The following is a 15,190-nucleotide window of genomic DNA, read 5'->3' on the forward strand; positions in this document are numbered from 1 at the left end:
TTAAGGCTGAGAAGGGGAGGGAGAGAATAGCGAGTGACTGCTAAAGGGCTTTTTGTTTGTTTTTTAAATGAATAGATTGTTTTTAAGATCTGTTTTAGGTTTATAAGAAAAGTCAGCAAAGGACAGAGAGTTCCTATATATCCTCTCTCTCTCTGCCCACACAGTTTCCTCTATTAACATCCTGCATTAGCATGGTGCATTTGTTACAACTGATGAGCCTCATGTTAGTATGTATTAACAAGTAAAGTCCATAGTTTACTTAAGAGTTCACTCTCTGAGTTGTATAATTCTGTGGGTTCTGACAAATGCATCACGTCATGTATCTGCCATTGCAATATCATACAGAATATTTCCACTGCCTGAAAAATCTCCTGCACTCTACCTATTCCTCCCTCCTTGCCCTGAAACCTTGGCAAGCACTGACTTTTGTTATTATCTAAAGTTTTGCCTTTTCCAGAATGTCATGTAGTACAGTCATATAGTATGTCGTATGTAACCTTATTCAAACTGGCTTCTTTCACTTAGCAATATGCATTTAAGTTCCTTCACACCTTTTTGGAGCTTAATAATGTGTTTCTTTTTAATCACTAAATAATGAGTAACACTCCATTATATGGATATACCTCAGTTTATTTATAAGGGATTCTTTGGGGGTGATGAAAATGTTCTAGAGTTATCAATAGACAGTGGTGATTGCTGCAAACTCTGAATACACTAAAAAAAAAATCACAAAATTGTATACTTGTAAAGGATGAATTTTATAGTACAGGCTATTTTTAAAAATGACATGAACCTTAGAGAACAGAAAATAGCAGCAAAGGAAAAAGGAAGGTGCCACAGAGATACAAGCAGATGAGGAGGAAAAAAAACATGATGGGGATGGAGGGTTTGAGCATAAAGCTCCTAATTTATGAGTTTAAAAAGGCTGAAAAATAAGATAAAACTACTGCATTTAGGCAAGAGGGAGGGCCTGATGCCACCGGCTCTCCAGTCAGTGGGTTTAATTTCCGTGGAAAAAGGAGGCGTGATTTAGGTGCAAGTTCTTCAGGGGCTTCTTCAAAAGAGGAAGACTCCAGTGTCCAGAGGAAGTCCTATTCCAAAGATTTTTGTATCATTTTACTTTCAGTGTTTTCAGAACAAACAACAAAGACAAATTCAGAGCCAGCTCAGGGTGTGCAGGGAGACAGCACTCATTCTCTCTGCTGACAAGCCCTAACCCTAACCCTCTACCTGGCAGCTCACATTATTTCTCACCCCTGGAGGGGAAGACTGTTCTCCTCACCTTTTTCAGGTAAGGAGGGGGAAATTCATTTCTTTATTATTTAATAACCACTTATTGAGCACTCATTTTGCCCCAAACACTGTTAAACCCTAGAAATGTTAATACAAGACAATAGGGTCCTTACCTTTAATGTATTTTGACTCGTGAAATGCAGCAGACATGTAATAACATTATAAAGGGCAGCATATCAGAATACACAGAGGTGCTGCTGGTAAGGAGATGCGCGTGCACGCGTGCATGTGCGAGCGCACGCAGGCACACACACAACACGCACGGTGATCTCTTTATTTCATGGATGACCTAATTTTTTTTATTTTTTGTTGAAGGATAATTGCTTTACAGAACTTTGTTGTTTTCTGGCAACCTCAACCTGATCAGCCATAGGTACACATATATCCTCTCCCTTTTGAACCTCCCTCCCATCTCCCTCCCCATCCCACCCCTCGAGGCTGATACAGAGCCCCTGTTTGAGTTTCTTAGCCATACAGCAAATTCCCGTTGGCTATCTGTTTTACATATGGTATTGTAAGCTTCCATGTTACTCTTCCCACACATCTCACCCTCTCCTCCCCTCTCCGCATGTCCATAAGTCTATTCTCTATGTCTGTCTGTCCATTGCTGCCCTGTAAGTAAATTCTTCAGTACCACTTTTCTATTCCATATATATGCGTTAGAATACGATATTTAACTTTCTCTGACTCGCTTCACTCTGTATAATAGGTTCTAGGTTCACTCACCTCATTAGAACTGACTCAAAGGTGTTCCCTTTTATGGCTGAGAAATATCCCATTGTGTATATATACCACAACTTCTTTATCCATTCACCTGCTGATGGACATCTAGGTTGCTTTCATGTTCTAGCTATTGTAAACAGTGCTTCAGTGAACAATGGGATACATGTGTCTTTTTCAGTTTTGGTTTCCTCAGAGTATATGCCTAGGAGTGGGATTGCTGGGTCATATGGTGGTTTTATTCCTAGTTTTTTAAAGAATCTCCATACCGTCTGTCCGGAGAAGGAAATGGCAACCCACTCCAGTACTCTTGCCTGGAAAATCCCAGCAATGGGGGAGCCTGGTGGGCTGCAGTCCATGGAGTTGCTAAGAGTTGGACACGACTGAGCAACTTCACTTTCACTTTTCACTTTCATGCATTGGAGAAGGAAATGGCAACCCACTCCAGTGTTCTTGCTTGGGGAATCCCGGGGACGGGGGAGCCTGGTGGGCTGCTGTCTATGTGGTCGCACGGAGTCGGACACGACTGAAGCGACTTAGCAGCAGCAGCAGCAGCATACAGTCTTTCATAGTGGCTGTATCAATTTACATTCCCATGCAAGAGCGTTCCCTTTTCTCCACACCCTCTCCAGCATTTACCGTTTGTAGACTTTTTGACGATGGTCATTCTGACCGGTGTGAGGTAATATTTCATTGTAGTTTTGATTTGCATTTTTCTAATAATGAACAATCCTGAGCATCTTTTCATGTGTTTGTTAGCCATCTGTATGTCTTCTTTGGAGAAATGTCTGTCTAGGTCTTTTCCCCACTTTTTGACTGGGTTGTTTGTTTTTCTGGTGTTGAGTTTTAAGAGCTGCTTATATATTTTGGAAATTAATCCTTTGTCAGTTGTTTCATTTGCTATTATTTTCTCCCATTCTGAGGGTTGTCTTTCCACCTTGCCTATAGTTTCCTTTGCTGTGCAAAAACTTTTTAAGTTTAATCAGGTCCTACTTGTTCACTTTTTATTTCCATTACTCTAGGAGATGGGTCATAGAGGATCTTGCTTTATGTCATCTAGTGTTCTGCCTATGTTTTCTTCTAAGAGTTTTATAGTTTCTGGTCTTACATTTAGGTCTTTAATCCATTTTGAGTTTATCTTTGTGTATTGTGTTAGGAAGTGTTCTAATTTCATTCTTTTACATGTAGCTCTCTAGTTTTCCCAGCACCATTTATTGAAGAGGCTGTCTTTGCCCCATTGTATATTCTTGCCTCCTTTGTCAAATATAAGGTACCCATAGGTGCATGGGTTTATTTCTGGGCTTTCTATCTTGCTCCATTGCATGGATGACCTAATTTTAGTTCAAAGATTTTCAACATCAGAGCAGAGCCTAGAACCCAAGTCCCCTGATTAGCATCATAGCAGCTTGTCACAAGATGACTATCATCAAGCATGACTATTGCCCTTCTGGATTCCCAGGTAGGACTCACTAACCTGAACACATAATTCCCTGAAGAGACTTTACAACTGACAGATGCTTTATGTGCACTGCTATATTAATGCTAAATAGTCACTCATTTAATGACTGGATTCATTTAATCCAACTCACTAGTCACTTGATGGGGGGCAGTGGTGAGGAGGTTAACTAACAAATGTTTTCACTTTATGCTTCTTTGAAATTTCCCTCAACTCTCCATGCCCACTCACTGAAGTCATGCCAATTCACTCCTTTACAAAGTCCTTGGTTTAGTTCTTTTCTATTCCTCCTACATCACTGCCCTACTTACAGACTATTCCCACAGGTTCCTGGCAGGTCTCTCTCCCATGTCTCCATGTCTGTCCTTAACTTCCTCAGTTAATCTAGCTTACAAAGAACTTCCAAATTAACTTTTCTTTTCCGCTTATTAAAATAACTTTAGTGTGTTTTTCTTTATTGTGAAAAACTAATACCTGATCATTACAGAATGAATAAACTTTAAGGGCCCCTAGATCTTCACCACCCAGATAATCACGATGGAGCGATCGCTCACCTAGAGCCAGACATCCTGGGATGTGAAGTCAAGTGGGCCTTAGGAAGTATCACTACAAACAAAGCTAGTGGAGGTGATGGAATTCCAGTTGAGCTATTTCAAATCCTAAAAGAGGATGCTGTGAAAGTGCTGCACTCATATGTCAGTAAATGTGGAAAACTCAGCAGTGGCCACAGGACTGGAAAAGGTCAGTTTTCATTCCAATCCCAAAGAAAGGCAATGCCAAAGAATGCTCAAACTACTGCACAACTGCATTCATCTCACACAGTAGTAGAGTAACGCTCAAAATTCTCCAAGCCAGGCTTCAGCAATACGTGAACTGTGAACTTCCTGATGTTCAAGCTGGTTTTAGAAAAGGCAGAGGAACCAGAGATCAAATTGCCAACATTCCCTGGATCATCGAAAAAGCAAGAGAGTTCCAGAAGAACATCTATTTCTGCTTTATTGACTATGCCAAAGCCTTTGACGTGTGTGGATCACAATAAACTGTGGAAAATTCTGAAAGAGATGGGAATACCAGACCACCTGACCTGCCTCTTGAGAAACCTGTATGCAAGTCAGGAAGTAACAGTTAGAACTGGACATGGAACAACAGACTGGTTCCAAATAGGAAAAGGAGTACATCAAGGCTGTATATTGTCACCCTACTTATTTAACTTATATGCAGAGTATATCATGAGACGCGCTGGGCTGGATAAAGCACAAGCTGGAATCAAGACTGCTGGGAGAAATATCAATAACCTCAGATATGCAGATGACACCACCATTATGGCAGAAACTGAAGAGGAACTAAAGAGCCTCTTGATGAAAGTGAAAGAAGAGAGTGAAAAAGTTGGCTTAAAGCTTAACAATAAGAAAAACTAAGATCATGGCATCCGGTCCCATCACTTCATCACGAATAGATGGGGAAACAGTAGAAACAGTGTCAGACTTTATTTTGGGGGGCTCCAAAATCACTGTAGATGGTGACTGCAGCCATGAAATTAAAAGACGCTTACTCCTTGGAAGGAAAGTTATGACCAATCTAGACAGCATATTCAAAAGCAGAGACATTACTTTGTCAACAAAGGTCCATCTAGTCAAGGCTATGGTTTCTCCAGTAGTCATGTATGGATATAACAGTTGGACTATAAAGAAAGCTAAGCGCCAAAGAATTGATGCTTTTGAACTGTGGTGTTGGAGAAGACTCTTGAGAGTCCCTTGGACTGCAAGGAGATCCAACCAGTCCATGCTAAAGGAGATCAGTCCTGGGTGTTCACTGGAAGGACTGATGTTGAAGCTGAAACTCCAATACTTTGGCCACCTGATGTGAAGAGGTGACTCATCTGAAAAGACCCTGATGTTGGGAAAGATTGAAAGCAGGAGGAGAAGGGGCCGACAGAGGATGAGATGGTTAGATAGCATCACCGACTCAATGGACATGGGTTTAGGTGGACTCCGGCAGTTGGTGATAGACAGGAAGGCCTGGCGTGCTGCTGTTCATGGGGTCACAAAGAGTCGGACACGACTGAGCGACTGAACTGAACTGAGGCTGTGTCTCTTTGCAGCTCAAGAGAAGACCTCTGGCTCAGCTCTGCTTACTAGGTCACCAAATCCAGTTTCCTGTGGCTGCTGTAACAATTACCACAAACTTGGTGGCTGAAAACAACAGACATGTATTCTCTCTGTTCCTGGTAGGACTGCACTCCCTCTAGAGGCCCTAGGGGAGAAGTCATCCTTTGCCGCTTGCAGGAGCCGCTGCTGGCCGTGAGCATTCCCTCATCTGCAGCCACATTGGTCCAATCACTGCCTCTGCGGTCACACTGCCTCATTTGTCTCTCAAATCTCCCTTGGCCTCACTCTTAGGAGGACATTTATCACTGGATATACAGCTCACTCAGAGAATCCAAGGTAAACTCATCCTCTCAAATCCTTAACTAAATCACATTTGGGGCCATGTAGTATTCCCTCTTTATCCATATAAGGTGATATCCACAGGTTTCAGGGGTTAGCACATGGATATATCTTTGTAGAGGCCATTCTTCAGCATACTACACCCAGGCTCCCACTCACCAAGCCATTTTTCTCTTTCATTTACCCCAGCAAGTCATGCCAGTGTCCCTAGGGACCTCACCCTGCCCCCTGCATTCCTACTTGTCTTCACCAATTCTCTAAATGTTCCCTCTTCACACCACCCACCCCACCATCCAAACCAGCAAATACTAAGCTTTCTTTGGTTATAGTCAGCCCTGGCCCTCTTTCTGCAAAGCTCTTGCTGACAATCACCTCTGTCCATACGTTACTTTTCTTCTCCATATTTCTGGAACATACAGTCAATATCACACTGAGTTGTATGTTATAGTGGCCTCACAGATTTAAGTTCTGTCGCCTTCAAGCGATGTGAGCACCTTGGGCAGAGAAGCTGTGCTCTCTATTTCTTCTCCAGTCCCCACTGCATCTGGCCCGGAGCCAGACATTTATTCAAAGACTGATGACTGAATGAATAAATGCAAAGAAAAATTAACAATATTTTGCAATTTAATTTCAGTTGGTATTACTATGACCACCACTACCGCCAGCTTATAAAAGTTGTAAAAATTTTTTAAAAAAAAGAGAAAAAAGAAAACCAAACCTCTCTCATAAGGGATATAAAATCTGAAAAACCAATCAATAACTCTTATTATTTTACCACCCCTCTTTCACTTATTTCCATCCTCATGCTCTAACTCTTAAGGCAACTCATAAAAGTATCAAGCTGTTAAGTGTATAAGAACTACTGTATTTACATGAAGTGGTATCATCAGCCCCAGCTAAGAAGGAAAACAGCAGGAAAGCCTGTTTCACTTTTCTTTTGAAAACATTAAGTGAAACCTTATCTGCCATCGATTAAAGAAAAATAAGACAGATATGACTGTGGCCAGCCACTGTGCTTTACCACTTTAAAGAAAAAAAACAAGCAGCTACACTTTCATTTGGGGTTAAGGCTCCTTTAACTTCCTTCACAGCTGTTGTTCAGGCTTTTTCTCTTTTATTTACCAGCTCTTCAGAAAAAGAGAAAGTCTAATCCCATCTTCCTGCTGCTAACCTCTCTGCCAGGTTTTCTAGTCAAGGAAGGAGTAACAAGATAAAGCAGGCATTTGTGACTGAGTGTTCACCCCTGCCTCTCCTAGCCTAACCCTTAATCCTCCCCTCCCCTTGCTGTTAACTGTTTGAAGCTAAATGTAATACGATTATACATATATTTTAGCAATCCCCGAAACTATTATAGACTGACTCAGTAACAGTGGTCTGCAGGCATATCTCATTTCATTGTGCTTCACTTTACTCCTTTTTTTTTTTTTTACAAATTGAAGGTTTATGGCAACTCGGCATTGTCAGATGATGGTTAGCATTTTTGAGCAATGATGTACTTTTTTTTTTTTTTAAAGAGATCATGCTATTGTATACTTAACAGACTACCATCTAGTGTAGACATAACCTTTATTCTCATTGGGAAACCAAAAAATCCCCGAGGCTTGCTTTACCGTGGTATTCGCTGCACTGCAGTAGTCTGTAAGTGAACCTACAGTGCGTCTGAGTCGGCCTGCACACTGCATTCAACTCTCTTTGCCTCCCTCCCACCCACTGTTCCTCAACCACTACATTTCAGCTTCGGCGCCATAACTCTGTTGAAGCTTCTCTTGCTAGGTTCAAAAGCCACCTCCTGTTTTTGAAATTCAGTGGATACTTTTTCCCTACTTCCTTTAGATGGAATAATAACCCCCTTTTTTGTGTGTGTGTGTGGATCTCCTATATCACCAACTGCTTCTTTTCAGTTTATTTTGTTGAATCCTACTCCTCCACCTCTTCTGATCATTTTAGAGTCGGCCAGGGTTCTGTCTTTTCAGCTCTCTCTGTCTACCTTCTTCATCCTTCAAGATTTTATGCACGCTGCATACACCTATATTCTAACAGTCTCTAGCATCGTCTTTAGCTCGAGTCTTTCTTGTAAGCAGTGTAACCAAGCTGGTGAGGAGGAGTCACACAGAACAAGCATTTATTTTGAACCCCTTATGAACCATGTTTTTTTTTTTTTTCTAATACATGTACATTTAATTCTTACACTAACTCAATAAGGTTAACACATCTATCTTAAAGGTAAAGAAATTCAGTTCTGATAACCTGTTCAACATAAATCATAGCCATATTTTCATTGATCAGTCTCCCAAGGCAAAAGTTTCCCAAAATAACAGCAAAAATAAACAAACGGCACTAATCAAACTTTAGAGCTTTTGCACAGCAAAGGAAACCAAAAAAAAAAAGACAACCTTCAGAATGGGAGAAAATACTTGTTAACAATGTAAATGACAAGGGGTTACTATCCAAAATATACAAACAGTTCACATAACTCAATATCAAAAGGTAAACAATAAATGGGCTGAAGACCTAAAGGACACATAGATAGCCAACAGGCACATGAAAAGATGCTCAACATTGCTAATTGTTAGAGAAATGCAAATCAAAACCACAATGAGGTGTTTACCTCACACCTGGCAGAATGGCTATCATCAAAATGTCTACAAGTAATAAATACTGGAGAGGGTGTAGGAAAAAAGGGAACCCTCTCACACTGTTGGTGGGAAGGTAAATTGGTACAGTTACTATGGAAAATAGTATGGCAGTTCCTTAAAAAAACAAAAGTAGAGCTACCATATGATCTGGCAACCCCATTCCTGGGTATATATTCAGAAAAGAGGAAAACTCTAACTCAAAAAGATACATGTATCCCAATGATCATAGCAGCACTATGAAAGTCCATAACCAAGACATGGAAATAACTCGTGTCCCTCAACAGACTATTGGTTTAAGAAGATATAGTGTGTGTGTGTATATGTATATATAATGGAATATATGTGTGTGTTATATATATATATATATATATAGCATGTATATATAATGGAATATTACTCAGTTATAAAAAAGAAAGAAATATTGCCATTTGCAGCAACATGGATAGACCTAGAGAATATTATACTTAGTGAAGTAAGTCAGAGAAAGACAAGTATTATATGATATTACTTAATGTAGAATCTAAAAAATAAGACCAATTAGCCTATATACAAAAAACAAACAAACAAACACAGACTCACTGACAGAAAACAAACTTATGATTACCAAAGGGAAAAGGGAGGTGGGTAGGGATAAATTAGGACTATGGGATTAACAGACACACATTGTGTTTAGCTGCTCAGTCATGTCCAGCTCTTTGTAACCCCATGGACTGTAGCCCACCAGGCTCCTCTGTCCATGGGGATTCTCCAGGCAAGAATACTAGAGTGGGTTGCCATGCCCTCCTTCAGAGGATCTTCCCAACCCAGGGATCAAACTCATGTCTCCCACATTGCAGGCCATCTGATTCTTTACCATCTGAGCCACCAGGGAAGCCCAGGAATACTGGAGTGGGTAGCCTATCCCTTCTCCAGCGGATTTTCCTGACCTAGTAATGGAAACAGGGTCTCCTGCATTGCAGGTGGATTAAAATAGATAAGCAACAAGGATTTACTGTATAGCATAGGGAACCATATGCAATATCTTGTAATAACCTATAATGGAAAATACTCTGAAAAAATATATATAGCTGAATCACTTTGCTGTATACCTGAAACTAATGCACTATTGTAAATCAACTATACTTCAATTTAAAAAATAATAATCTGTCCAAAATCATAATAGCTTGAAAGTGGTGGAAATCAGATTTCCCAAATTTCTTAGCTTAACTTGCCAAGCAAATCCTGATCGGGCTCCTGGTTATCTTTCCATCCTTGTCTCTGCCCACATCTCTACTTGTGCCTTATGCTCCGCTCAGGGATCAGCAAACTTCAGCCCAGCTGGCCAGCTAAAGTCAGCAACTGCCTGTTCTGGGAAATAAAGTTTTATCAGAACACGGCCACACACATTCATTATGTTCCGCCTATGGCTGCTTTCAGGTTTCAATGGCAGAGTTGAGTAATTACAACAGCGATCACAGAGCCCACAGGTATTTACTATCTGGTCCTTTACAGAAAATCTCCCAACTCCTGCTCCAGCTTGTACCAAAATACTTACTTTCCAGTGAAATATGCTTTAGTATAGGATATGCCCTCTTTCCCATTTTCTGGGGCACTTCTATTCTTCTTGACAGATTCATGCCTACTGTGTGAACCCGTGTCTGGCACGCCCAGATAGGCACCATTCTTGGTGCCCCCAAAGCACTTTGCTGTCACTGCCCTCATTTCTCACCTCACCACGCAGTAGTTATTTCTCTGTATGTCTATCTAGGCCACTGGAACATCAACTCCTGAGAATAATTATAAACTCTTACTCATCTCTGTATCTCTACTGTCTAGCACAATGTCTCGTACATATTAGGTGTCCAACAAATGTTTGATGAGGAATGGAGAAATGAATAAATGAACAAACTTTTGGGAAAATCTTAAAGCACAAAACATTCTGAATAAGGCTATTTAAACTTCAACTGATATCTGTAGAGGTACCCCAATGTACACGGGACCTAGACAGGAAAAGGGGGCACATTTAAAATGTTAATGAACTGTCTAGTTTGGCAAAGGAGCTGGCTCTTCAGCCTTGGTCTTGTTGAAAGCATGGATGGAGCAGGAGGACAGAAAAGGTAGAAAGTGTCTGAGTTCTGTCACTGCCCAAGAAGGGTAGTTCCAGCTGTAGCAAAGGATGGCTAAGGGGCCAAGAAGAGGGACCTTAGGGGCCAAAGGACAGCTCTGGTTTGGTTTATTCACTAAGTCGTATCTGACTCTTGTGACCCCATGGACTGCAGCCTACCAGTCTCCTCTGTCCACAGGATTTTCCCAGCAAGAATACTGGAGCAGGTTGCCATTTCCTTCTCTAGAGTACCTTGCTGACCCAGGGATTGAAACTGGGTTTCCTGCATTGCAGGCAGATTCCTTACCAACTGAGTTCTGGGAACGTAACAAAGATTTTTTGGCTAAGCAAAAATTTTTGTGAGAACCAGCACTACTCAGAACAACTGAATGGAACAAAGACCTAAGGGGTAAGGAAGGTATAAGGCATTTTAAGATAATTGTGTGGAGCTCAGGTGGAAAGGAAGTATGCAGGAGAACAGCAGCTCATATGAGTATACTAAGGCGAGAGAGGGACTCTCTCACCAGTCCCTCAAGTGGAAACTGATGCCCTAAACATCACATAGGGCATTATATATTATAGCTAGGCTATACAGAAATGTCATCTTTACCAGCTTTGTCTGTGGCAGGAACACAGCTGATCTAGGGTATTTCAAGTCACTCATTCATTTGATAAACGTGAAAGTCAAATATAAAATTGGAAATAAGAACTCTCTATGATCAAAGCCCCTGAAAATGACTCCTTTCAATTTTCTTTAATTGAATGCAGCAGGTTAGGGAGAAGAGGCTTTCATAAAAAGAAACACTTTTCTCCAGTGGTGGACACATAGGTGGGCTCAAGAGACTACCATTCGCACACAATCTGACAGGTAAGGGCCATTTCACGTCCCATTCCATTGTCCCTGTCCCATTTGGGGGCATTGCTAAGAAAGGAGGGTAGTATGGGAGAAACACAGCTCCAAAGAGCATGAAAAAGCACACACCTAGTGACTACAGTGAGCGTCTCGGGCGCCTGCTGTACTGTGCAAAAGACCAAGGACATCACTGCCAGCTAATATAACAATGATAACATTTCTGGGTACCTAGTAAGGGCTTCCCTGGTGGCTCAGAGGTTAAAGCATCTGCCCCCAATGTGGGAGACTCGGGTTCGATCCCTGGGTCAGGAAGATCCCCTGGAGAAGGAAATGGCAACCCACTCCAGTATTCTTGCCTGGAGAATCCCACGGACTGAGGAGCCTGGTGGCTGCAGTCCACGGGGTCACAATGAGTCGGACACAACTGAGTGACTTTACTTACTTAGTATGTGTTTACTCTGTACTTGATGCTTCATATGCATCACCTCTGATCCTCAACAAAGCCTGGGAAGAAGGCACTGACCATTTAACAGATAAAAGAGAAGCTCAAAAAGATTAACTCAGCCAAGATTTTTTTTTTCCTTCCCAACTAGGTTAAGTAGAGATCTGCTCAATCAGAATTTGAGATCTGCTACTCAGCACTTCCCCAAGCCCCCAGTCTTAGATACCCACTCTGTCTCTTGCTTTCTTTTTCCCGTTTGCTGTAGTCTGTATACTCTGGCTCAGCAGAGCACATTGATGAATATTAATAAATCCCAGCTACACCTCGAGCAGTCTCCTTAATGCCTCTCTGTTCCAATTCAGCTTAGTCTTTGTGAACCAGCACTCTATGATGTAATGTACCAGGCACATTGCTAGACGCTTGGGAGGCAAAGCTGCACCCGCCATTCCAATCTGTCTCCTCTGACTCCAGGAAACCAGACAGCAGAACATGGAGTGCTCTTGCAAACTCACTCATCACCACTGATGAAAACAACTCAGAATACAGAATCTTTATAAAGAGAGGTCGTCACAGCGTCATTCTGTTTCCTGGCCTGTTCATTCAAACACTGCTTCTCTCTGACTGCTGATCCTGCCCCCTCTGTCCCCATCCTGCTGCCCTGGCCTTTCTGTTAGTCGGTTTGGCATCTTTTATGCTCTCACTGGCACAACCAGACTTCCAAGCCCCAACCCTCGGCTTCCCCATACAGCTTCCTTCAGAACCTGAGACTCCATCACCCATATATAATGGGAGGGAAAATGTGTTGTGTGTGTGAGCCTGTATAGATATACTGGGAGAACAATACAACTTTGCAGGACTGTAACAATTAGAGCACAGGGAAAGGCAGGATTGGGAGCCTTTTAAAAAGGCCGTTTCATACCGCCTGACTCCTCAAAGAGTAGTCCAATCTTGCAGTACATGGCATTTAAATATTACTCATCCATAGCTTCGACATGTATTCAAAGTGAAAGCAGTGCATTCACAGAAGCAATATCCATCCACAGACATCTGAAATGGATTTCCTTTTCCAAAATCATTAAAGAATACAGAAACTGCTGGTTTCTAAATACTGTCACAAAAACAATGAACTAGTAAAGAATGAGAACTGAATTCATTTTGCTTACCTATGAACCATCTAAGAAGTTACTTGTGAATAGTTATGAACAGTCTACTTACAAAATTTAACCTCACTCTTTTAGGCAAAACCATAACACCATACCCTCCACTACAGCTTGCTTGTTTTAGAAATAAGTTCTATGTGATTTTATAGGCAGGTAAAATAACTCAAAATCCTATGTTTTTTTTTTGTTCTTGAATTTATTTGAGATTACTGAAGACTTTGAGAAAGTTATTAAATATTACAAAGGTTTGAAAAAGAAACAACCAAAAGTTCTGTAGGATATACCATGAGAGTCTCCAACCAAGGAGACTAAAGACTATGTTAATTTGGCATCCTTTCCCAGCCAGCCATATCTAGGAAAGACAATGGATACAGTATTCGGATTTAATTTCAAAACTGACACTGAAAGATCAAGCTAGCAAAGACTGTTATGGAAAATTACCTTCTGATTTTTCTAGAAAAGTTGTAGAACTCCCTCTTTCTTACTTGGAAATCCCACTTCCTATTAGGAGGGCTTTACCCCTTTCCAAGCAAAAGTTCCTAGAGGTGAGTCCTACTTCCAGAGCAGTGCCCTGGGCTGTCCCTGCTGTCACTTTTCTCAGAGCCTCCCACGGGAATAGGAAGAGGAGATAATGGAGAATAACACAAGCAGCAAGAGAAGATGGAGATTTTTTTCAGCCTCTCTGAGGATGTGTGAAACAAAAACTTAATAGCAGCAAAGTGTTACTGGTTAGGTGGAGGGGGAAAGGGTACCCAAAGGAAAAAGCTCTCAAAAGCAGCATGCCAGAGATGGTGGAAAGTAAAGCAGAGGGAAGGAGTATCTGCTTTGAAAACTGGCAAATTCTAGAGTCTGATGCCTTAAAAAAAAAAAAAAAAAAAGGCCAACTTTCGAAACATTCTAAAACATTGATAAGCTGATGATCAATTAACTGAGCATGGCTATCTTCATGACACATAACTAGATGACACTAACGTGGAAAGACAGGAAGGTTATAAACAAACTGTATGAATTAACCAATAATGAATATTGTTTGTTATCTTAACGTCGCAGGGATAAGTGACCAGGATAAGCGATGAGGGAGTGGGGATAGAGTCACAAGAAGGAATTCACTTCTTTTCTTGAAGAAGGCTTTCTAGAGGTTAGATTCCAGGCTTTGGACGAATAGCAACAGGAGATTAGCAGAGTGTTCCAACCAACCACAGGAAAACAGCTCAGAGGGGGAGTGAACTGATTATATGAATGGGGCATTGAGTAAGGGAGCCTGAGAGAAGAAAAGGGGATGGTCTAGGGGAACAGGGCCGGTTCAGGGTGCCCTAGTTTAGGTCTCCGATGTGGAAAAAGGCTGGTTGGGGGCAACGGAAGGCAAAAAGAAAAAGCACAGTAGTTTCTTCACTTATCTCGGGAGCACTAGGGTCTGCACCACCTGGAAAAGCTGACCAACAAGCTCGCCCTGAGTGTGATCTTTCCCGAGTGGGCCCTTGTAGGAAGAACGCAGCCCGCTGTTCCCTCAATTCTTGTCTGGATACCTGGGGTCATAGCTGGAGGCGCAGGGGTGTCTAAGGCAGACGTCTGTTGGGTGCTGGGTGGACTACGGGGCTGAGGCTCAGCGGCGGGACGGGCACTTAGCGACAAGCAGGCGGCGGCGGCAGCGGAGCGTGCAAAACCCAGGACTTACCTTACTGTCATCCATCTCGGCAGACAGGCCGGCCCTCCCCCGGCTCAGCCGGCCTGGTCCGGCCCGGCCCCGCCCCAGGGGAAGAAGGGGATATGGTTCTGACCGCCTCCTCTCGCCTAACAGTTCGGTTCCCTGATGCCACAGTCACGGGGACGAGGGACCAGTTCAGGAATGGCAGAGCGGACCCTGGAGGCGGCCCAGAACGCCTCCCTTCGCTGCCGCCGCCCCCTCCTCCTCCCCCTCCATGACAGGCTCTGGCTGTGTTTACAGACGCCCTGGAGAGCAGCCCGGACCGGAGGGTGGGCTGGAGCGCGTCGCGCGGATTGGCCCGCTCGGCTGCCGTAGCACCGTAGCATTCTGGGGATTGTAGTTTCCCTCACCGAGGTCTCTGCGCGGTGGACTGGAAAGGAAACTACAATGTCCAC

At 42.5% G+C, this 15,190-nt stretch overlaps 1 protein-coding gene across 1 annotated transcript in view; it reads right to left on the reverse strand.

The window, feature by feature from the left end:
- CREBL2 (cAMP responsive element binding protein like 2) overlaps positions 1-15,190 on the reverse strand; it is a 29,747-nt gene extending 14,557 nt beyond the window's left edge. Inside the window, exon 1 of the mRNA XM_069581293.1 lies at positions 14,766-15,190. Coding sequence (XP_069437394.1) covers positions 14,766-14,780 — 15 coding nt within the window. The 5' untranslated portion in view covers positions 14,781-15,190. The remainder of the gene's footprint in view (positions 1-14,765) is intronic.

Source organism: Ovis canadensis, chromosome 3, assembly GCF_042477335.2.
Source record: "Ovis canadensis isolate MfBH-ARS-UI-01 breed Bighorn chromosome 3, ARS-UI_OviCan_v2, whole genome shotgun sequence".
NCBI lineage: Eukaryota > Metazoa > Chordata > Mammalia > Artiodactyla > Bovidae > Ovis > Ovis canadensis.